A 25,262-nucleotide genomic window follows, 5' to 3' on the forward strand; every position below is an offset into this window, starting at 1 on the left:
CAAACCATAGAAAATGTTCAACATGACAACCTTTGCTAAACCTCTTCCATCTGAGTTCCTTTTAATTCTAAACAACCATTTGCAGCCTACAACATTTTGATCATTTGTAGGTGGAACTAGAGTCCATGTACCATTACCAATTAGTGCATCTAATTCTGATGAAATGGCTTCTCTCCAATTTTTGTGCTTCATTGCTTCCCTCACACTAGATGGTTCAAGATTTTCAGGTAAAGGGTGTTTCGATGCCGCAAACATACGCTTTCTTTTAAAGATATTATGTTTGGATCTAGTAATAATCATGTCCCTGGTTGGTTTGTGTGTGGGTGCATCAGAGTTTGAAATAGCTAAATCTGTTAGAGAATTTAACTGAGAGTTACCTGGTGAAGGATTGAAGGGAACCTCCGGCCCAAGAGCAACAATAGGAACATCTGGTGAGTTGACAAGTCCTTCAGTTGGAAGAGTTTTTGAATGTATGATCTCGTAGGGAGGCAAGGTAGTGTGTTGGCTAGGTGACTCAGGTGGGACAGATTTATAAGTGATGGTATGATAGGGAAATTGATGATCAAATTATTTTTACATGTCTTGAAGTATATATTTTTTTCTGTTATAGGGTCAAGACAATGGTATGCATATTGAGAAGAAGAGTAACCTATGAATATGCATGGTGTGGATCTTGGTTGTAGTTTGTTTTTTGTGTAAGGTCTTAGCCAAGGGAAACAAAAGCACCCGACTGAATGTAAGTTATTAATGTTTGATTTAGTTTTGTGGAGGACTTCATAAGGTGATTGCATATTTAGAACAGGTGTAGGTAATCGTTTAATCAAATATGCAGCAGTGACAAAAGCAAAAGACCAGAATTTTTAGGGTAGCTTAGCATGATGAAGAAGGGTGCGACCAGTTTCAACTATGTGTCGATGCCTTCTTTCAACTGTAGCATTTAATTCAGGTGTGTGAGGTGGTGTTGTGAAATGAGAGATTCCTTGTTGAGCTAGAAAAGATCTTAATTTAATGAATTCACCTCCATTATCAGAATATAAAGAAACAATAGGTAAATTAAAAAAACTTTTCTACTACACTTTTGAATTTTGGAAATATAACTGAGACATCTGATTTATTTTTCAATGGATACAACCAAACATACTTAGAGAAATGATTGGTGAATACTAAATAATAAGAAAAATCATCTAAAGACCTAATGGGTGCTGGTCCCCATACATCTGTGTAGATAAGTTCAAGTGGTTTTGAGTTTTTTAAGCTGGACTCTGAGAAGGGCAGCTTGTGACTCTTTGAGCTTTCACACGAGATACAAAGAGTTGAAGAACTCAACTTTATTTAGAAGAAGAAGTCAGATGTCTTAGGATTCTCTCAGCTGGATGACCTAGGACATGGTGCCATTGTGGGGAAGGTTTGGAAGTGGAGTGAAGTGCTATATGGAATGAAGATGGAGATGGAGATGGTGATGGCATGCTGTATAGGTCGTTCATATGTTGTCCTTTGAGCAGAGTTACCTTGGTCTTCAGATCCTTCACAAGAAAATAATCATAAAAAAATTCAACAGAAATAAGATTAGTTTTGCATAATGAGGAAATTGATAATCAATTTTGAGTAATGGAAGAAACATGAAGTACTTTTGGTAAGTGAAGTGTGCAAGAAGGTGTTTGAAATTTTAATGTTCCAGTGTGAGTAATAGGTAAAGCATTACCATCTCCTATGATAATTTGGTCTGAGCGTTGATAAGGATTGGTGAGATGCAAGTTGTCAAGATCATGAGTTAAATGATGAGTAGCTGATGTAAGTTGTTTTTAGCATCAAACAAGATAAGTATTTGTGTATCGTCTCCACAGGGAATAGTGCATTATCAAGGACAGTTTAACATCAATTATCATTCCAAGTATTAAGAGTACTTGTTTGTTTGAATTGAAATGTAAATAGCTAAACTAATTGCAAAAAGTAAAAGTTGAGATAAATAAGGATTGAAACTTGTTAGGAGTAGAGTTCCTTAACCAAGCGTCACACGTAACCTAATGATCCATACGAATTCTAGCTTTGTAAACAACATTATCACAATCAATTCTAAACTATCCTTCGTGTCCAAAGTGATATAATTAACTCTAAGGTATCGTTTAAACATTCGTGTCCAAATCCCTTAAACGATAACAAAGTCGATCAAATAACCTAATCGACCGTGTCCAGCCTGATTAGGTATCCGAAAGCATTTAACTCTTGATTATGGTGATTATCACAAGATTAACAAAGATGTCAAGTAAGTTAACCTAAGATATATTGCTACTCTAGCTTTAGATTCAAGAGTTTGTGTCCAAAGCATCTTGAATCTCATTGAAAGCATTAACACAAGAATAACAACAATATTGAATATAAATTGCTAGAACCATATATTGCAAGATCAAAAGATTACATGTTTAGCAAGGATCAAGTACCTCTCATCCCAACAAAGAGTTTTTAGCTACACATCATCATGGGAGCCTTGCAAGGATGGATTGAAAAGGAAAGATTCATTACACCTTGTGATGTCTCAACAAAGGAGAAAGATCCAACTTCCAAAATCACTATCACTCTATGAAGAACTACCCTATTTCTCTCTATAAAATATCTTACAAGTGAAGAACTAAGAAAAACTAAAAACCCTAGATATTTCCTCAGATATTTACAAGGAATAGCAAGTGGGCTATTTATAGAATTCCCACTATGCTTGAGCTCGCCTCGCGAGCAGCCTTACTCGCCATGGCGAGTTCTGTTTCCTTCACCATTAAGATTCTGCCACGTCACCCTGGGAGGGTCAAACCGCCCTTACTCGCAACGGCAAGTAGCTCTGCTCGCCTCGCAAGCAAGAGGGTGCTCACGGCTTTTTGGCTTTGTTTTGATGCTCGCCACTGCGAGCTGCTGTGCTCGCCTCGCGAGCAATGGGGTACCTGCGGCCCTTTTGCACTTTTCTTGGCTTTTTCATACTTGCTTAGTGTCTTGAAGTCAAATCCTGCACAATTGGGTAAAGTAAGGCAATTAAAGCGTAATAAGGCAATTATCACTTTTATCTCGGCTTTTCCCTAAATTACTTGCAAAACAAGTAACAAAAGTGCTTAAAATATAACATGAAAGTATCACTTCCTAGCACTTATCAAACTCTCCCCAACTTAACTCTTTGTTTGTCCTCAAACAAAAGATTGAAAATCAAACAAGTTAATAGAACAAGACACAAGTACAAAAGGTTTTGAAAACATCTTCAGATGAATGATTTAAAAGTGAATGCGCTGGCAAGTCTAAGTTTCCAACTAATCTAAAATTCTACTACCAACATGGGATGAGTCCTAAGTACAAAGTTCATGTCAAATATTTCAAAACAATAATACATTTATTTACGAACCACACCTAACACACTTCTTTGAAAGTAGATAAACAATTGAAAACATATAAATGAGGGTTATGAACACACATCCGGCAATCAAGTTAACATTCTAATCAAGTTATGTGTCCGTCCAAATAACGTTTCAAAAGGCACAAAAACATGGATCAAAAGGTCTTTGAGGGTTATAACTTGGCTTGGCTACAAAAGAAATGTCATATGTGGGGCAATTGAAATCAAAAAGCCTATCAAAGAGGAACATTCCTTGTATCAACCATTAAAATTCACAATCTTTCCTACCAATCATTACAAACCCTTGGTGCTTAAAACATGAATCACTTTGATCTTGACAACTTATTCTATTTTTGGATTTTTCTTTATTTTTCTCTTTTTCTTTTTCTTTTCATGTACACATTGTTTTTCTTTTCTTTTTGTATTTACAACAACATGTTGTCTTGATCAAAGATAAAATTACACCATTATACTTGACATAAGATTTACATCTACCTTCTCTCCCCAACTTGAATCAAAATACCTTATTTGAATGTTCCTCTACTCTAAGGCAAAAGGGACAAATAAACAATGAAATTTTAGGGTTCAACAATTAAAAACATATCAGAGTCCTAAAGTGCGTCAAGAATGAACTGAATTTTGAAAAATTTAAAGGCAACTTCATCAAGCATTGTGCTTATGAATTGACAGTTCATAATTGATGACTCCGATTCATTTGGCTCAAGTGGGTTAGCAAGTACTCGCTCTTCTCACAAGGTAGGCTATTTGTGGTCAAGTAAGTTTCACTCATTAACAAAAATGTGCCTTGATCACTTCCATGTCTTCACACAATTTAAAACAATTATTGGATTTAAAATAACACAATCGAGTTAAACAATAAATTCCGGTCTCCTTGCATATGTACAAACATTTGAGGTTTCCTCACTTTTAGCTAGAACTAAGTGGTTCACAAACAAATATATTATTGTAAAGAACTAAATGAAATGAAATTTGTACTAAGGACTCGTTTCATATTCGAGTAAAAACCTAGAAAAACTGGAAACTTGTACCTTGGCTTTGCGCTTTAATCACAACTATGAATCAAAATCAATCATCTGAGAATTTAAAATTTAAACTTTGGCTATTAAAACCACAAAGGGTACTTGATCATACAAAAGGTGCCAAACATGAATTTAACTAACATAATACGAAAATAAATAATACTAATATAAATACAAACATCACAATACTAATTAAATTAATTGTACCAACGAAACACAATTCAACATAACACAATACGATTGTACCAATACAAAAATAAACTGAGTCAATAGTGCCAAGTCAAAACACAAAAAGAAGTAACATTGTTCAAAAAGTATCATAAGAGAAAGCAAATGAAATATAAGGAAGACAGCAAGAAATGACTGAAAGCTTGATAAAATCACTTTATGAAGAACTAGCTTTCAAATCTTTTCCTCCTCCTCAAGATTGCATGTCATCATCCGAGCCATCGTGAGTTGATGTAGCACTCGGTACATTTGCCGGATCATCTCGATCATCATCATCATCACCTACATCTTCTCCCAAGTTTGTATCCTCATGACTTGCAAAGTCTCCAACCCCTCCATATGGACCTGGCATGCCCTCAGGCCAATTAACATAGGTCTGAAAAGTCTGTGGTGTCATGAACTGATCCATCACCTCCTGTGGGTAGCCTACTTGCTGCTGCATGACATACTGAGATTGTTGGAAGTAGGTGTTTGCACGGTTTTGAGCTGTCAGCATATTCCAAGTGTGCATATTGCTTTGATGCTGCCACTGAACGTAGCTAGCAAAATCAAAGGCAGCTGTGGGTTGGAATAGCATGGGTTCTTCCTGTGGAGAAGGTGCCTGAGAAGATGAAGCTTGCTTACCCTTACCTTTATCTTTCTTAGATTCACCCATGATGAAACGGGTGATGAAAATATCATTGATGGGGTTGCGAATTTTCTCATGAACGGCTGAAGGAAGCTTCATACCGATATCCTTAATGAGTCCCATGATGAGACCGGGGAAGAATAGGCGGGCTGGTGGCTCACCCTTCCCTTGTAAAGTGACTTTCCTCAACTCCCAAGCAATGGTTCGAGCTATGTCCACTGGTTTGCCATTAAGGATATAGTAAATGAGGGGGCACACTTCCACAACACAATCAGACATGTGGCTACTAGGCATGACATTATAGAGGATAAATTTCTGGATGATTTTGGCTGGGTTAGTCATGAATTTGTATTGGCAGCGATGCTCTCTCCCGGCTTCACTCTTGCCATAGTTGAAACCCTCAAGCAAAAGAAATCGTTTGATTTCTTCATGAGTTTCATCAACCTTAAAGTGCCCCAAGTTTCTCTTAGTGTGGAATTCATCATACTCGTGGTCACGGGATAATTGGAAGGGATTGCCAAGGTATTTGTTGATGGCTGCCCTATCAAATTTAATGGTGTGACCCCGAACAACAGTCTCATATGGAAAGGCATCAGTGAGGGGGTTTTCAGGAAGAGCATTGGCGTAAAACTCACGCACAAGCTCAGCATTTAGGTTGGTGATGGGGTTACATAGCCTATCCCACCCTTGATCTTTCAAAAGTTTCGCAATTTCTCCATAAGGTCCGTTAGGGCTTATGTTAAACACTCTCTCAGCCCACATGTTTTGGTCGAGCAACTCGACATACCTCTCCTGATGATAGAGGGATTTAAATCTACGGGCCTCAAAATTTTGGTTTCGGGAGGATTGGGGTGCAGAGGCTTCCCCCTTCTTTCTCTTGTGAGTATTCTTAGGAGCCATACCTGCAAAACAGCCAGGAAATCCATACACAATACAATATAACAGTTAAAAATCTGTATGGAAACAAATCAGCACAATTGGCATCACTAAAACTTCAAACCAGAACAAAAAAAATTCAGGTTCTGAAGCTACTCGCCTCGCGAGCAGCTCTACTCGCAATGGCGAGCAACCAGATGAAATTCTGGGTTCAGAAAGAACACTCGCCTCGCGAGTGATGAAGCTCGCCACGGCGAGTGACTCAGAAATTGGCCAAAATCGAATTTTTACAACAGTGATGTAGTTTAAAAGGTATCCTAACCCTGAATAAAGCAATTGCGCCCCTTGTAGTGCCAAAGAGATGAGTTAAATCATGTGCTAAGCTTGAAATTCGAATTTGATCCACAAACCCTAATTTTATGAAATTTTTTTAAACAAAAGGGTAATCCCAAAATTGTGGATGCAAATGGAAAAGAAAATGAATCTCTGCATGATTTGGTCTCATCTCAATCATTTGGGCATCAGATTAGAACAATAATCAGAAATTACCTAATCCACTATCCTAGGGTTTCATGAATTTGTTTTAAAAAAAATGAAGACAAAGCCCTGGGATCACAACACAAACCTGTTAATTAGAAATGCAGAAATGTACAGAGATGAATTACTAACTTGAAGCTTGACTTGGATGGCAATTGATTTTTGTTATTGAGAGTGATTTGTTTTAGGGTTAGAGTTGTTGTTTTTGAGAGAAGAGAATGGAGAAGTTTTTGAAGAGAGAGAGAGAGAGTTAAAACGAAAATGATAAGGAAAAAGGTGGTAATGGGTGGTTAAGGAAAATAAATGTGAATTAGTGGCCTCGAAAAACGTAACTGACCAAAACTGCACTTACTCGCCTCGCGAGCAATTTTACTCGCAGCAGCGAGTGAATTGGTCGTTGACTATGTTGACTACCAGTTTGCTCGCAGTGGCGAGCAGTTTTACGCGCCTCGCGAGCAATGAAAATTTTGAATTTTTGCTCCTGCTTTGGATGTTTTGATGCATGCACATGACTCTAATACCTAATATGCCTTAAAACAAAAAGTAAACTTACAAAGTTGGGTTGCCTCCCAACAAGCGCTTGTTTTACGTCGTTAGCTCGACGCCTTTTTGGTTAGGGCGGCCAAAATGAAACAGAAAGCACATCATCTTTTGTACTCCTTCGCTTTGGGAGAAATTCCATGAACTTTAGGAACAAATGATTTGGAGTCCATGACCTCCCTAGCTTTGGTTTATTGAACAAGGTGCAAATTTCATCAATTACCCGATCGATTTCTACCTTGTTTACTTTCTTCCCTCTTGCTTCCATTAAATCTTCCTTGATTAGTAACCATTCATTTTTCTCAACCACCATTACTTCTTCAATATCAACAGTTGTAACTTCCTCATTTTGAACAACAACTTCTTCAACAATCTCTCCGACTCTCTTAAACATGTTTGGATTATTTTCTTGTTCTCTAAGAGTGGATTGATTGTTGGCTTGGTTATCCATGATTTGTGCTTGAATCAACCCAATTTGAAGTGATAAAGTCTTCAATCTTTGGTTGGTATCTTGCATGTTTATCATGGATTGTTGCATGAAGATATTCAAAGTATTTTCTATCACCGAATATCTTTCATCTTCATAAGAAAGTTGAGGATATTGTTGATAGGATTCATACTCGGGTGGAGTATAGAAGTTGCTATAACCATGATCAGCCATGATTGTGGCTAGGTGATGATCCTAGAACGGAAACAACTAACAAGAAACTTTTCTTTGTTTATCAACAAGGGGTTAGTACAAACAACTATCAAGAAATGAAAACTATTTACGGATTATGTACGAATGCTTAAAATGATAAATCAATCGTTCTATCTATGATAACTAAACACCATTCCCCGGCAACGGCGCCATTTTGATGTAAGTTGTTTTTAGCATCAAACAAGATAAGTATTTGTGTATCGTCTCCACAGGGAATAGTGCGTTATCAAGGACAGTTTAACATCAATTATCATTCCAAGTATTAAGAGTACTTGTTTGTTTGAATTGAAATGTAAATAGCTAAACTAATTGCAAAAAGTAAAAGTTGAGATAAATAAGGATTGAAACTTGTTAGGAGTAGAGTTCCTTAACCAAGCGTCACACGTAACCTAATGATCCATACGAATTCTAGCTTTGTAAACAACATTATCACAATCAATTCTAAACTATTCTTCATGTCCAAAGTGATATAATTAACTCTAAGGTATCGTTTAAACATTCGTGTCCAAATCCCTTAAACGATAACAAAGTCGATCAAATAACCTAATCGACCGTGTCCAGCCTGATTAGGTATCCGAAAGCATTTAACTCTTGATTATGGTGATTATCACAAGATTAACAAAGATGTCAAGTAAGTTAACCTAAGATATATTGCTACTCTAGCTCTAGATTCAAGAGTTTGTGTCCAAAGCATCTTGAATCTCATTGAAAGCATTAACACAAGAATAACAACAATATTGAATATAAATTGCTAGAACCATATATTGCAAGATCAAAAGATTACATGTTTAGCAAGGATCGAGTACCTCTCATCCCAACAAAGAGTTTTTAGCTACGCATCATCATGGGAGCCTTGCAAGGATGGATTGAAAAGGAAAGATTCATTACACCTTGTGATGTCTCAACAAAAGAGAAAGATCCAACTTCCAAAATCACTCTCACTCTATGAAGAACTACCCTATTTCTCTCTATAAAATATCTTACAAGTGAAGAACTAAGAAAAACTAAAAACCGTAGATATTTCCTCAGATATTTACAAGGAATAGCAAGTGGGCTATTTATAGAATTCCCACTATGCTTGAGCTCGCCTCGCGAGCAGCCTTACTCGCCATGGCGAGTTCTGTTTCCTTCACCATTAAGATTCTGCCACGTCACCCTGGGAGGGTCAAACCGCCCTTACTCGCAACGGCGAGTAGCTCTGCTCGCCTCGCGAGCAAGAGGGTGCTCACGGATTTTTGGCTTTGTTTTGATGCTCGCCACTAGGAGCTGCTGTGCTCGCCTCGCGAGCAATGGGGTACCTACGGCCCTTTTGCACTTTTCTTGGCTTTTTCATACTTGCTTAGTGTCTTGAAGTCAAATCCTGCACAATTGGGTAAAGTAAGGCAATTAAAGCGTAATAAGGCAATTATCACTTTTATCTCGGCTTTTCCCTAAATTACTTGCAAAACAAGTAACAAAAGTGCTTAAAATATAACATGAAAGTATCACTTCCTAGCACTTATCAGTAGCCCCATAATCCATGATCCATGAGTTTCCAACATTGGAGGTTGTATTCCTGGCATGACGTGCAGCTGGTGCAAACTTAGGTTTGGAAGGATATCCATGCAATTTGTAACATGATTTTGTTGTATGTCCAAATTTCTCACAGTACTGACATATGACTTTTTTACCTGAGCCAGGAGATGTCGACCTTTGATTAGAGGCATAATTGTTGTGTGAACCTGAGTGCTGACCTTTGTTTTGATAGTTCCCTTTGGTTCTTTGAGCATTATTTGCAGCAATGATGGGAGCGACATCTTGATTTTCTTCCCTTTAAAGATAACTTTCAAAATCAGTCAGAAGATCATGCAGTTCTTCAAAAGAAACTGATTTTTCTTTGGTACGAATTGATGCTGCAACTTCCTTCTATTCAGATCATAATCCATTCAATGTGTGAATGACTAGGTCATCATCATCAAGAGGAGAATTGATTATAGCAAGTTCATCCACCGCTGCCTTGATACCATGAAGGTACTGAGTGACAGATTGTGATCCCTTTTTGGACCTTGACAGCTTCTCTTTCAAGTGAATAATTATGGACCTTGTCTTGCTTGCAAAGGTTTTGTTCAGAATTTCCCAAGCTTACTTGGAATTCTTGACATTTCCTAGTAATGTGACCACACTTTGGTCAACAGAGGAAATGATAACATGAATGATGAATTGATCCTAATGTTTCAAGTGTGAAAAATCTGTGACTTTTTGTTGGACAGAGTTTTGTACCATTGACATAACCAATGAGGTCATGTCCTACAAGGAGGGCATTCATCAGAACCTGCCAAGCAGGATAGTTGTTGGCAGTCAATTTGATAGCGTGATGGGTGTTGAGGGCGACAATTGTTTGATTGTTGTCAGCAATAAGGTGATTGTTTGTTTCTGGTGGAGGAAGACATGGTGTATAATTGGATTGAATGTTGTTAAGCAGAAAAGTTGCTTATACCATATAAAGTAATTGAATGTAAATGGTTTGCATTGATTTTAATGAGGTTATAACAGATGTATATATAGTGCCATCGATTACAGAAAAATGCTACAATTAAGTACAGTTGAGGTACGCTCCTTTGCTGAATAGAATGAGTGAAAGGCTCCTATGAATGAGGAATAATTTGGTGTTGTTCCTATATATCAGTAACAGATGAATGTTGCAGTTCCTGAATCAAAGTAACAACTAGGACAGACAGAAGAAGAAGAAGAGTATGCGGTTGATTACTACCTTGAACAGGCGGAGGCCTAGGAAAGAATCGGTTCGAGAACGAGGAAGAAGGAAGACTGCTAAGTATGGCGACGACCGTTTCGACAACGTCGATAAGTGACGTTTTTTTTTTGTTGTTCTTTCCAAGATTCACTATTTTGTTTCTTCCATTTCTATTTGAGTTTGTCTAGCATAAACTTAGCATAACTCTTCTTCTATGGTAAATAAATATGCATGCATAGGGTTGCAATGTCAATAAGCTTTTAGTGACATTTTCTGTTTTCTATTTTTCATTCCGTTATACACAGTGGCAGAGACTTATATGGGCTGAGGTGGGCCACGGCCCACCCCAAAAAAAATAATTTTTTCCCTATAGGGAAATTACAAAAATACCCTTATCATATTTTATTTTTCTCAAGTGGCTCACCAGACTTTAACGCTTCCTCTGTTACACGTACACAAAACAAAACTTCTTTGATACTCACTTCTTTCCTCTTCCTCTGTTACGCGACCTACAAACCCATAAGTCATAACCTTTCATTTCCAGCGGCTGATTGTCAGTTGTCACTCATTCCGGCCGCGTCACCTCCATCTTAACCGCCGACTCCGGCACTCCCTTCTCTCTTTTAGTTGGATCGCGTAACGACTTATTTTAATTTTCTAAGGTATGTAGTTTACTTCTTTGATGAAACTTTGTGCTTAGCGTTTATTACAAAAGAAAAATTTATATTTATATATTAGAGTATGTTTTGCTGGCCCACCCCCAATATTTTTTCTAGCTCCGCCACTGGTTATACAGTTCCATTTTGTAATTTTCTGAGGGTGTATATGAAGAATAATATTTGGGATTACCTCGTTTGTTAGTGAATTTTCAGATTTTTCTTTTTTCAACATATTGGAAAGTAGGTTGAATTAATAGGTTCACTAGATTTTATACTAGATTTATTTTATGAAACTTCTTACTCTTACCTTCCTAGATTTATTGGAACGTGAACCCCGTTGGTATGCTTATCAAAAATCAACCTATAACTATATTTTTCTTTCCCTCAAAAAACTATATTTTTCTTAAACACAAACATTCAAAAAAATTAGGGTGAAACTTTAGGAAGATGATGCATCGATGCTGGAGGGTTTTATAGGCTAAAACTCTAATATTTATGATCGCTGCTTTTTGTCTCACTGTGGTGGAGGGTGTTTGTAAAAAAATAGAGATGGAAGGTGTAAGGAAGAATTTAAGAAAAAAAATGTGATGGATTGTTTGAGGGTTGATGTTTTTCAATGATTACATAGAAATCATAAAGGTGGAATTGTTAGTATCATGAGTTCGTGAAGAAAAATGATTCAATTTTGTCCTTTTAATCCATTTTTATATCCTTATAGGTCTTTAGAGAAATCTATCAACATAAAAATATATATTTTATATTATTTTTATCTATACTTTTATACTATATATAAAGAAAACTACCCCTTTAAGCTCTTTTGAGTTGAATTTTTCTTCTTCCAAAAATGACCTTAATTTTCAATACAAATAACACATGTAACAAATATCTATACTTTTTTTTTTGTTGAAGAATAAATATCTATACTTCTATATCTATACTATATATAAAGAAAACAATATCTTTCAGCTCTTTTGGTCTGAATTTTTCCTTCCAAAAATGCAATCAATTTTAAATACAAATAACTCATGTAACAAATAGATAAGAATAATATTAAATATTATAAAAATGTAACAAACACGATATGAATATTATATATATATATATATATATATATATATATATTTGTTTTTTTCCTTTATCATTTAAAAAATGTAACAAACTAGATGAGTATATTTATACTTACTTTTTCAATATCCTAATTATACCCTTAACAAACATTTATATTTTTAATTTTAATTCAAATCAAAATTTCATAAAAAAAACACTGTTAATAATTTTCAAAAGTTAGCGCAATAAAAAGAGCGGAAAGACGTGCACGTGAGTGCCCGTCTTTTTGCTAGTGATGAATAAGAGCAATTTAATGTCTAATTATGCTGAGTTTTTTTAAGTAAAATATCCATAAATGTAACTAGTGGTGGCCTTGAGTACGGTAGGATGGGAGATCGTTCAGACCCGTTCATAGAGGCACCAATTTTTTTTTATTTTTAATAATACATAAATACAGTATAAATTATTAGATGTTCACAATTTTTTTAATTGTATATGTCAAATAATTAGTGGGTAACAATTTTTTTCTAAGAATGTGGGTAACAATTTTTTGTGCTCGTGTGTTCATAAAAGTATATTTTATTTTACACATTTGTGAAAAAGAAGAAAAATATAAATATAAAAGAATGAATAAAAACAAAAGATAGAACAAATACATAATTAACTTTGTTCATATTCCTTATCTAGTTTTGAAGTGGTAAACAATGTAACTTATAATTTTTCATAAAATAATAAAATGTTACATTGTGATTATTTATAGAAAAGTAATTCAGTTACTTGACAAAAAATATAGACATAATACACAAATATAATGAAGTTTAAAGTTGATAATATCCTTGTATTTCTAACATATAAATTTATTCTCACATGACATGTAAGAGACTTATTTAATAATAAAGAATGAGGAAGATATGTGTTCTTTGAAATATATAATAGTCGTTCATGCAAGTAGTTGGTGTTGTTTGTGATTGAAATACACGACTTCAAAAGTTATATTTAATACATGGGGAACATGACAAATGTGTATTTTTTACAAGATATATTAATGAATCATGTGCATGCAGTTTATGATTGAAATACATTACTCCAATGTCATGTTTAGTTCGTGAGCATGAGAGAAAATCAATTGTGTGGGATTCATCTAATATTCAAAATTAATTTTTTAAATCTAAAGTTAATTATATATTAATTTTTTTTAATTCACAACTAATTATATATATTTTTTATTTAATTAACAAAGCAAGCAATCTCCAAGGTTCGTTAGATTTCTAAAATGATTCACTTTGAAAATTAATTCAAGCAAGATTTGAATTAATTCACAACATTAATTAAAAAATTATAAAACAATATTAAATGTTGTAATGGATGTTTTCTTAGTAGGATTTAAGTTGTTTTATTTTTAAGTCATTCCATATCAACAAAAAAAAATATAGTAGCTTATATTGAATAAGGCTTTTTTCAGTTTTGATAAAATAGTTGGTATGTTATTCAGTGTTGTTTGTTGTGATGTTTCTTAAATTTATTTGTATGTTCGCATTGAGATATCTATCTTTATTTTGACTTGTTGTATATGTAGCCATATTAATTATTTTATATATGAATGAATATGTGTTTTTTTTTTAGTTTGCAACTTAAATTTTTATCTTTACTTTAACACCTCATTTTCAAGCTCCACCACTATGTACATGCGGATTTTTTTTCATAATAATATTAAGAGAGGGTCACGGCCCTATCATATCAGTTGGCTTATGACACTAGATCTCAAGACCGGCCCTGAGGGAGGGAGCCTGCTCTACATCCCTTTCCCGCAATTTTATCAAGGTGATTTTCTCTCGTATCATCGTACTCAGAGAGAAAATTTTCACCTGTGTGGTCTAAAATGGTGTAATATTATGCTCATAAGGACAAATTTACATTCATATATACTTGTGTCCAAGTTCATGACATTTTTTTTTCCTTAACCGTGTTTTTTTTAAAGAGCGTGTATTTATTTATTTATTTTTTGAAGGATAAAGAGCATAATATTATTTTGAAGGAAAAATTTTCTTGCATATTATTTTTCCTTAAACTTAGAAATCACCTCTATAACAGGATCTTCACTTGTAATATAATAAAATGATCTTCACTTGTAATATAATTATGTAAATATCTAATAATGTCACATTATTTGATGTTTTTAAACTAGAAATTATTTAATTGATTCAAAGGGACTTGTGTGTATCCAAAGAGTTTCTCTTATATGTTTAGCAATAATAGTTTGAATGATTGTGAGGTTAATGGTTTGATTGTTTTTGCAAAATGTGCAATTTATTAAAGAGCCTTAGGATTATTGAATTTCATCACAATGATAAAAAAACAAAATCACAATCTCCTTAATATTATGAAAAATCAAGATTTAAAGGTGGGATAATTCTAAGGTAACTAATGTCTTCTTTCAAATATGCAAAAGCGTATTCTAATTCAATATAGCCCCTTATTCTCATAGTTGCTATATTTTATAATTCATTCAATTTTGTTAGCCTATATCACCTCAAGGACATTTATATATTTTTATGTTTCAAAGCCCTTGTCTAATCTTATAGGTCCAACATCATCCTTTGTCTCTCAACAAAGGTTGTTTTCCTAGATATTTCTTAAAAAAAATAATAAGATTAAATTAGAACCTTGAAACTCCATAACAAAATAAGATTTGAAATTATGGAAAATTTATCATTAGATTACTTTCCATAATTCTAACACAAGAAAGAAACTATTCACTCATCATAGTGACGAGCTAAAACAAAAATATAAAGAAAACAAAAGTGAAGAAACTAAATTTTCTCGAAATTGCAAGAACAAAATACAAGAGTTTGTTGTGTGAATACACTGGTAAAGCGATGAGAAATGCAAGGATTACAAGCTAGTTTATTGGCACTAAGGGTTCTAAATTTGTGCATTCCCCCTAGCCACAAGACTTAAGTACACATGACTACAACGTGTAACATCAAATTTTAATGTTTTTTTTTTTTGAACGAACATCAAATTTTAATGTTGATGTTAGGCAACGACCATAGTCAATGATTACATTGGTCCTACCCAATACTTTTTTTTTTTTTAATGACAAATGTTAGTATAACACCCTTGTAAGGTAAGCTTTATTCAACCGTCTTCGAATTTCGTGACGGGCAGTTCGTTCACTATAGCTTAGCTCATTAATGTATTATTTTAATAAGTTGTGTAATCTAGTTAGCGTCTTGTTAACAAGTGCCCTAAAAGGGCATGTTTAAAGATTCCATATTAAAAGAAAGAACAATGATATTTGAACAACCATTTGCTAACAACTTGTATGACAACCTATTTTTCTATTTTTCCTCTTTCACAATGGAGAGAGAAAAAGAAAGAGAGAGAGTAAGAATAGAGCATTGATATTCTAACAACCAAAAATCAACAACTTTTGTGACAACCACCAATTTTCAAAGGAAAAGTAGATAGTGACACGGAAACCAAAGCAATAGAGAGATAAAGTAAAAAGATAATGTGAGTATGAGAGATAAAGTTGTCACATAGGTTGTCACAAAATGGTTGCTAGAATATCATTTATCGTAAGAATATTATGTGAGTATGAGAGAAAAAGTTGTCTAAACGTTGTCAAAAAAGTTGTACAACTATCATTTCTCTAAAAGAAATTTTATCATGGAAGAACAAATTGTTTCTTTAGTGAGCAATAATATATTGACAACCAAAAATTTACAACTTTGCTTACACCGTATCCATCCATCAAGCAATTCTAAACATTCACGAATTTCAAGATGGTAAGAAATATTAAAAAATTTAGTTTGTATTCAAAACAGTAGCAATATATGGTGTGGGACAACTTTTTAGTTGTCAAATTATCATTTCTCTTCTTTAGTCAATGCAATGATTGCACAATTTTTTTAATGCAAACTTTCTACTTTTAGTAACCGGACATCATTCCCCTAACAAATAACTTAACAACAATTTGTGATAACAAAGAGAGCTGAGGTCATGTAGCATCCATCAATTACAATACATCACCGAAGTATTTAGCCAATCGTCGAGATTCACGCTCGTCAATAGCTTCTGAATCAGGTAGCTTAGCATGTCTAGCCATTAAATCACCCACTCGGTGGGTTTCATAAAAGTTACGATGAAAATAAGCATGCAAATTAGCATACCTGGCCAAATATTTGGGATAGGGTTCTTTAACCCCTATCCATAAATCCCTTTCGACCAACAGTTTTTGATTTAAAGCAGCAACATTCTTCGCAGCTTCTTTAACAATCTTATGCAACATGTCGTTTATAATATTGTTTATCATCTCTATGCTTTCAACCGGCATATCTAAATCAGGATGCACCTTCTTCGCAACTCTATATATGTGCTTTTCAAATTCTACAGTTCTTCTCTTTGTGCCACTGCTGCTGCCAACTTCTAGTATGATATTCTTTCCTTTCTTCGATGCCATCGCAGTTCAGTGCCTTGTCTCTACAAAATTAGGGTTTCATGAAATGATAAAGTTTGTTTAGAAATAACAGTTCAAAAGAGTAAATAAAGGGATTTGGGACCCGTTCACCGAAAAAAAAAAAGATTTGGATTTGTGATCCTTCTACGTGTTTAATTTTTAAACAAGAGAGAAGGCTACCCTTCGGAGGTTATGGTTTGACTCTAGCTACTGCTAGTAGGAAACCTTTGTGAGATATTTGTTATATATCCATTTACTCACCATATTAAGCATTAGTAGTAGTTAGTACTATTTGTTTCTTGTAAATTAAAAAGGATTTCTTAAAAAAAATAGCTAAAGATTGATAACTTTTTTTCCAGAAAGAAGATTGATAGACTTTTTAAAATGGATGAAATTTAAAGTATTTTATTATATTTTGAATTCAAAAATAAAAAATGAAAACATCTTTTTTAAATTCAAAATTAAGTTTAAAACCATATACATACATACATACATATATGTGTATGTGAGATAAGCCTTTGGAGTTCACTCTAAAGGTAACCAAACTCGAGTTCAAAATATATGTCGTAGTTAACCAAGTCACATGTGTCAATGAACAACTTTGACTGTTAATATTTGCATTTATTTATTTATTAGTTACTCCCTCCGTTTCAAAATGAGTGTCGCTTTAGCCAAAAAAAATTGTTTCAAAATGAGTGTCGCTTTCAATTTCCAATGCAATAATAACTTTTTTTTTTCAATTGTACCCTCCAATTAATACTCTGCACACTACTTCCAAAGTATAACTTTTAAAACTAACCAATAGTTAATAAGGATAATTTGGTAAAATAACCATTCTCTTTCTCTTAATCATTGCATTTCTTAATATGTGTGTAAACACCTAAAACGACACTCATTTTGAAACGGAGGGAGTAAAAAGTATGGTCAAAATAAGTCATACGAATAATACACAATACAAAAATGCGACATGCATTTTAAAACGGATGGAATATTTATGACTACATTGTTGCCCTTGAACATAAACTCCAACTAGGGAAGATAAAAGGGCAAAGACCACATCTTACCATCATGAGATTATGTTGAGATTAATAAAACATATTCACCAAGTAAGTGTTTGCTTTGGCCGTGAGAATTCCACGTTCAACCAAAATTGCGGCAACAACCCACAATTTGTAGTGAAGCTAGAAATATTAGCTTATTAAAATCACGGTAAAAACAAGTCCAAACATGCGGCAACGGATAAAAAAAGTTGAATCCAACACATGCTAAGTTTGAGTTTCTTGCACGAGCCATTTTGCAGTATAAATTTATGACACGTCATGATATGTTAATTACTTTTTCTGATCACTATTATAAGTTAAAAACTACTTTTTAAATTCATTAATTAATTGATGTATTTGATTTATATATAAACCAGATAGGATTTATTTTATAATAGTGATATGAGTGATTACTTGACAAGTTATTAATTCCTACGAGCTAATATCATAATCTCAATCTGTTTATATCATTTATTTTTGTTGTTAAATAAATTAGTAAGCTTGAGCTTACAACAAAAGTGTCACATCAAAACTATAGATATATTTGGTTAAAATTTGCTATTGAAAAGAGAGAAGAAAATCTGACTGAAGCATGGATGAATATTTATTCTCTTCTCAGTTTAAAGTTTATATGTAATTTTTTATTTCTATTCATTGGGATATTTTGACGCAACTATACTTTATTGTATTTGCATTAATCAACATGTGGTACTTTGATTTGGCCGCTGAAAATAATTAATGCATCTAAACATTTTTTTGACAAAATCAATGAATCTAAACATGGTATAATCTCCAGTCCACCCCCAACAAAACACAAATAACACTCGCGAGACACTCTCGAAACATTCACGTTGCATGAGATATATACCAACAAGGTTGATGACAATTGACCACGACGTGCTTGTCAATTATTCCAACTTAAACCAAAAACAAAAAGATATTGGAATGAATATGGGGAAGCCATTTCTAAATTTTCTAAAGTAGAAAGTAAAAAAAAAAAGAGAAGATTGGAGGGAATTGGAATGAATATGGGGAAGCCATTTCTAAATTTTCTCAATTAGAATTATCCTACTTCACCAAAAAAGAAAGAAAGAATTATCCAACTAAAAAAACATATGATATATAGATACCTTGTTTATGAACATTTATGTAAAAGCAACAATAGTTTGTTTAACCAGCATAGCTCAATTGACAAAAATATTGTGTCAAATAAGGGTCGTCATTCGAACTTCAAATTCTTTCTTTATTTGCGCAAGATCGTTGAAGTGCTTCAAAGTAGGCCAAGTCGACATGTGTGGCATTCTTGTTTGCTTTTACACGGTGCCAAAGAAAAAAAATGTGGTTTTGCAACAAATGCTCAATGTCCATTTTCATGTGCACACTCACGCATGTAGAAGTTATGCAACCATTTGAATTGTACATGAACACCTCTCGCAGACTCGTACTCCCCATAAATTCTTGTGAAATCGTACATATATCGTATATATACACAATTTACATACATTGGGAGAGAAAGTTATATCCAAACCAATAGATTGGCTACCTGCCGTTTAAGATGATTTTGAGTTGAAGTTGTTTTTTTTTCTCTCTAAAAGATTTGGAGTTTGTTTTTAGAGGTTGCAAACAAAAAAAAGTAATAAATAAATATTGTGAGACCAAAACATGGTGTGTGAGACTAGTTGATGATAAACGACCATTAGTCAATCATGTAAGTACATCTTTTTTTTAGAAGATGTGAGTACAATTTAGTTGTTAGTTTCAAATACAATAGTATGTCTTGTCAAAAAAATACAATAGTATGTAGTGGGTGAGGTTTAAACTCTGAATTCTTCACTTCTTCACACTTAAAGTGTGTGATTTCAACTAATAGATTATTTGACAAAAAATATATGACCATTAGCCAAAGAATAGTATGTAGTAAATAGATGTGTGTGTGTGTACACACACACACACATATATGACTTGAGGAAAAGAAATGAATTGAGATAGTAGAAATGTATCGAATTGGATTTTTTATTGTTATAGCAAAACATTGTAACAAATCTAGGCCATCTGATCTTAAATCATTTTACTAGGTAAAACTACGTTTAAAATTTGAACCGATTAATCTCAAATCAACAACCGCGTAAAATCTCAGTGCAACACGGAATCCGAGTGTAAATAGTGGTGGTGTAAATAATGTTGCCCTAATTTAAAATAAGGTAAAAGCCCAACCCAGTATAAACTGAATCCAAACTACTTCTCTTCTCTTCTCTCCGTGGAAACTGAAACTGAAACTGAAACTGAAGGTGTATCGTTTCTGTTTTTCTCTCAAAACCAATCTGAATTGAAGAAACAAAGATGAGTCAAGATTCTGAGAAGAGGTTTCGTTCCATCATGGATAAGCTCTTTCATTCTTCCAAATCTTCATCCAACAATCCTGATAAAAGGTTCATTAATCATCCTCACATTCATATTCATTTTCATATATGTGTGTGTGTGTGCTCCTAATAATGTGTGTTGTTTGTACAGTTCATCGGGGGTTCAATTATCAAGTTCAAGGGGTAAGAAACGTGGTTTTCAGTCAATTGTCGATAGGAGAGGGGATGAACAGTATTCATCAGCTACAGCAGTATCAGAACCACAAGGACATTTGTGTAGACCCTGGGATCGTGCTGATTTTATGAGGAGATTAGCTACATTTAAATCTATATCTTGGTTTGCTAAACCTAAGGTTATTCCTCACTCTCCATCTTCACAGAATCAGTTCTATTAATTTGGCTCAACTCAAACAACAGCTTAATTAAGCACTTATTGCATAATCACTTTTCATATAAGTGTTTGTGTATACATTATTTGAATAACAAAAGATGAAATCAAGTTGTAACTTGTAAGCTGTTTTCATTAGCTATCATGGAGGGTTTATGGAAATAAGCTGATAACAACTTGTGGGCTTCCAAATTCCATAAGCTCTCCCAAACATTCTCATAACATATGACAGTAGTCAGTAGATAACCTCAAATAATCCAATCCAAACAGGAGAGGTAGATATTTTGTTTGATGATATGAGTGAAGGGTGGGGGTATTGTATAACCGTTTTTTTGTTTGGTTCACGAAGAGTGATGGGATTTTAACGGAGAGGGTTCTGTTGTAGTAAAATTTTATCCTTCTCTGACTATATTTGGTGAAGATTAATATTTTTTATGTCACTTTAATCACACCATATCATCTCCTTCATTAAAGAAAACTCTTACTCCTTTATTCTTTTTGTTGACGTGAATCGGCTGTATAGCTATTAAGATTTTGCATACAAAAGCCTCGTTGTGTTGCCCTCCTTCATTCTGTTTTCCTCACATTTTAAGGGTCATTTTTTACTTTTTATATTTACAGAAAGTAAGTGCGGTCAATTGTGCTAGAAGAGGTTGGATCAATGTGGATGTTGACACCATAGCCTGTGAAGAATGTGGAGCACGTCTTTTGTTCTCTACACCGGCTTCTTGGAATCACCACCAGGGTATGGCATTGTTCTTTTCAAAACAATTCACAAAAATGCTCAATTATATGAATTTTCTAACCAGAATGGTTTTACACAGTGGAGAAGGCAGCCTTGGTCTTCAGCTTAAAATTGGATAATGGACATAAATTACTTTGTCCATGGATTGACAATGCCTGCAGTGAAACACTGGCACGATTTCCTCCCACATCTCCTCCAGTATTGGTTGATAATTTCAGAGAACGTTGCTCTGCTCTGTTGGAATTGTCAACTCTTCCACGTATTGCATCTTCTGCACTAGACCACATGCAAAGCCCGTATATGGATGAATTTCTTGGACAATCATTGATGCAGGAGTGTGGAAATGGTTCTGCCGAAAAATTTGGAATAGAAGATGTCAGTAGTCAAGAGGAGCTGAAGTTGTATTACCAGGTAATAACAGGTTTTCCAATGGAGAAAATTTCTTCTACTACTGGTATTTGGTCTGGGATTTGGACGTTGATTTTGTTTAGCATCTTTTTTTTCTGTGAATTCAACTACTGGTGTTTTTTTTTTTTTTTTTGATTCATGTAGCCCACCCCACTTAGTGGGATAAGGCTTGGTTGTTGTTGTTGTTGAATTGAACACGGAACTTTCTTACCATGTAGAATTTTTCCATTTTACCTTTCTATGTTGGCTGCCAGATTATTGTATTTCATTGACATTCTTAGGAGACATTACATGTCTTTTTGGCTGGCAGATGCTTTCCAAAACAAACCTGGCTTGGACCGCCACTCTTTTGCAAATAAATCATAGTTGCCTTACATGATCATAAAAGAAGTGGATACTTGGCTGATGTTCGAATTGGTTAAATAATGGTTTACTTTGGGTTTTTTCATAAAATTGCTTAATGCATTTGATGAATGTGTTTTCCATATATGGGTCTTGCTAAGAGCACTGGTTAATCAGTCTATGTATAGAAGTTTTATATTGGAAGTCACAACATTGAGTGCATCAGTGTTTTTAAAAAACTGCAAGTTCCAATAAACTCTTTATGATTTGGATTCTTTAAATATTGTTAGCAAGAGCAATGATTGATCAATCTACGTATAGAAGTTTTATAGTGGAAGTCACAACATTGAATGCATCGGTGATTTTCAGAAACTGCAATTTCCAATAAAATATTATGATGTTGATTCTTTAAATAATGTTGGTCACTGGTTGGTTAGCATTTGCTTCTTTTTTTTTTTATTAATAATTACAAATTTCCGTCATTTCATTTATTCTCATCAAGTCCTCTTAATATATCTTAGCATTTCTTTTTTTCCTCCCATTTTGAATGATGGTAATGTATGTTTAACTATGCAGGCTCAAAGGCTAATAAGTTTATGCGGTTGGGAACTTCGTTATTTACCTTATGCAGTCGATTGCAGGGATGTATCAGATCAGTCTCATAAAAATTCAACTATTGTATACTCTCCTCGAGTAGTTTCTGATGCGAGGAATAACAATCTCACTGTCTATTCTGCTGACAACAATGAAAGTTCGAAAATGGATGAAAATTCCAAGCATTCTATTGGGGAGCAAATGGATCCCAATTCTGCAGTTTTGGATTGTTCCCTATGTGGAGCCACTGTTGGATTGTGGGCATTCTGTACAGTTCCCCGACCTGTGGAATCAATCAGATTAGTGGGATATGCAGAAGTGAATGGTGATAATGATCTTGAAAACAGGCAGGGGGTAAATAATGCCTTGTCTGACATTGCTAATTCATCAAAGGACACGTCTTCGGGTTTAAATATGACAATTGCAGGGGGTCCTCCCCCAACAAAGCAAAACTTCAAAGCAATAATATCTCTGCCTATTATTGGTCAGAACTTAAGAGCTCGTCTTTCTTATGATTATGATATTAGAGATCATTTTTTTGTTGATCGGGGCGGTAGTCAGTCAGATTCACAGGAGATCAGGATTCGGGAGAAAACGGATACCACGGTTAATGCTTCTATTGGACAACTTGTTCCTGTGTCATCTGAAATAAGAGAAATTTCAAATTGTGAAACTGGTTCTCAAGCAAGCATTCATGACTCGGTGTTAGACAACGTTTTAGAGGGCACCAGTTCTGCAGGACAACCTTCTGGTTTTAAGGATAAGATGCCAGTACAAGCAGAAACTGATGGATTGAAGAGTTCATGTGCAGGAGATCCTAGTAGCTCTCAGGTTGGTGTTTTTTTACTTGTCAAGGGGTCACTAGATTATGATGTTAGTAGAAAAACATTATTGCCAAGTAGTTATTGCAATAACACTGAACAAAATGTAAAACTAGTATGTTACAACCTTCGTTTTTTTTAATATCATTCAAAATTTGATTTAAAAAATATAGAAAGAAAACATTATTCCCATGCATAGCATGGGATTTTACACTAGTGTGTTACAAGACAGATGTTCCTTTGCTTGATCATAAGTAGTCTTGCTAGGAGTTATTGTTTGGAATTGGAAGTCCATTTTTAACTGTAACACTGCTTTGCAGAAAGACATGGCAGAGGATGAAGCACTTTCACATAAGAACAAAGAAGGCAGTCATGTTGAAACTTCTGGGGTCAAAGAAAGAGCAAAGAATCCCATTAACCGCGAAGATGTACATAATAGTTTAGGTAAGTACTATATTTGATAGTTCCTTGGTAAATAATTGCCGTGGAATATTTGAACATGAAATTAGAGTGTGCATGCATTCTGATTGGTAGTTGCATGTTTAGCATGAATGGTAGTTTCTAGTTTTGAGAATTTATATGATGAGTGGAAAATTTAAGAATCCTCTTCTCTTTGCTTTCCAGGTAAGTTTAAGAATCCATCCCTGCCCAGTAAAGCAATGGAATTTGATCCAATCAGACAGCACAGACACTTCTGCCCCTGGATTGCATCAGAAGACGATGGAGAGCCTGGTTGGAAACAAACATTATCTGCTCTGTATCGTCCAAAAGAACATTTGCCACATTCTCCAAATACATCTCCATCATCTATGGCCATTATGAAGGTATTTTTTGCATGTCTTATTACTTTTAAGTTTTATCGTTGAATGTGCTATTTATTATACATGCAGTTAATTGATGGTGGATTGTAACATCGTGGACGAGAGTGCTAGGAGTCTATACTTTGACAAATTGATACTTGAAGAAAAACCTTAAAGCTAAATATATTAGGTTTAAATTGTTTAACAAGAAGTCAAGGTTAACCTTTGCTTTTTTCTTTTTTGCTGCAAATGGTTAACCCTTTGCTTTAGTAGCCTCTTGTACAATCATGATTTCCATTAAGCTCATAATAAAAGCTTTAATTCCTCCCAACATTCAGGTTGGTTTGGGGGTTCATCGGGTTTCATTTTCCCAACGTGTTACGTGAACCAAACACATTGTGTTTCATGCAAAGGGAATTTAAATTATATACGAGTCATAAAACCACAGAAGAGAATGATAATCTGGTTATGTTAATATTTCACGTTGTCTCAACTTTATTGTGACGTGTTTTTGAGCACGGGCTAATGTCCAATTGTTTGTGTATCGGTTGTCATAGAAGTTTCACCATCTTACTATTATACCATGTGTATGCAGGTAGATGACCCTGTTGGTTCAATCAGAAAGCTTTTCATGTCTCCACCTACAAGCAGAAGGAAGCTCACTCACATTTCGAGCCAAAGTGCAGAGCATAGGTAGCTTAGATCCAGGTGTAAGACAAATTTTAATTGAAGAACCCTAAACCATTGTATACTGCCATTTTTCTTGGCATGTTATTCCATTTGAAAACCATGTAAGCAGTAATTTTTGTACTTATAGTTCAATAGGTATTTTTTAAGATGATGTTGGACGGATCCCCTTCCTAACAAAAAGAAAGTAATTTGTTGCACCTAGATGTTATTCATGATTACTTTGCTTCTGGGTAGCTGTAATATGTTTTTCCCCATT

At 34.4% G+C, this 25,262-nt stretch overlaps 1 protein-coding gene across 1 annotated transcript; it reads left to right on the top strand.

Annotated features, from left to right (window-relative positions):
- Window positions 1-20,118: 20,118 nt before the first annotated feature.
- On the top strand, window positions 20,119-25,207 carry LOC146902077 (C3HC zinc finger-like protein). The gene is made up of 8 exons (XM_085738141.1): window positions 20,119-20,287; window positions 20,370-20,571; window positions 21,228-21,351; window positions 21,431-21,762; window positions 22,678-23,526; window positions 23,837-23,960; window positions 24,141-24,340; window positions 24,912-25,207. The coding sequence occupies exons 1-8, from the start codon at window positions 20,199-20,201 to the stop codon at window positions 25,011-25,013; spliced, it is 2,022 nt and encodes a 673-aa protein (XP_085594267.1). The 5' UTR covers window positions 20,119-20,198; the 3' UTR covers window positions 25,014-25,207.
- The last annotated feature ends 55 nt before the right edge of the window (window positions 25,208-25,262 follow it).

This window comes from Medicago sativa, chromosome 8 (assembly GCF_051527215.1).
Source record: "Medicago sativa cultivar Bolivia chromosome 8, Bolivia_mono, whole genome shotgun sequence".
Taxonomy (NCBI): Eukaryota; Viridiplantae; Streptophyta; class Magnoliopsida; order Fabales; family Fabaceae; genus Medicago; species Medicago sativa.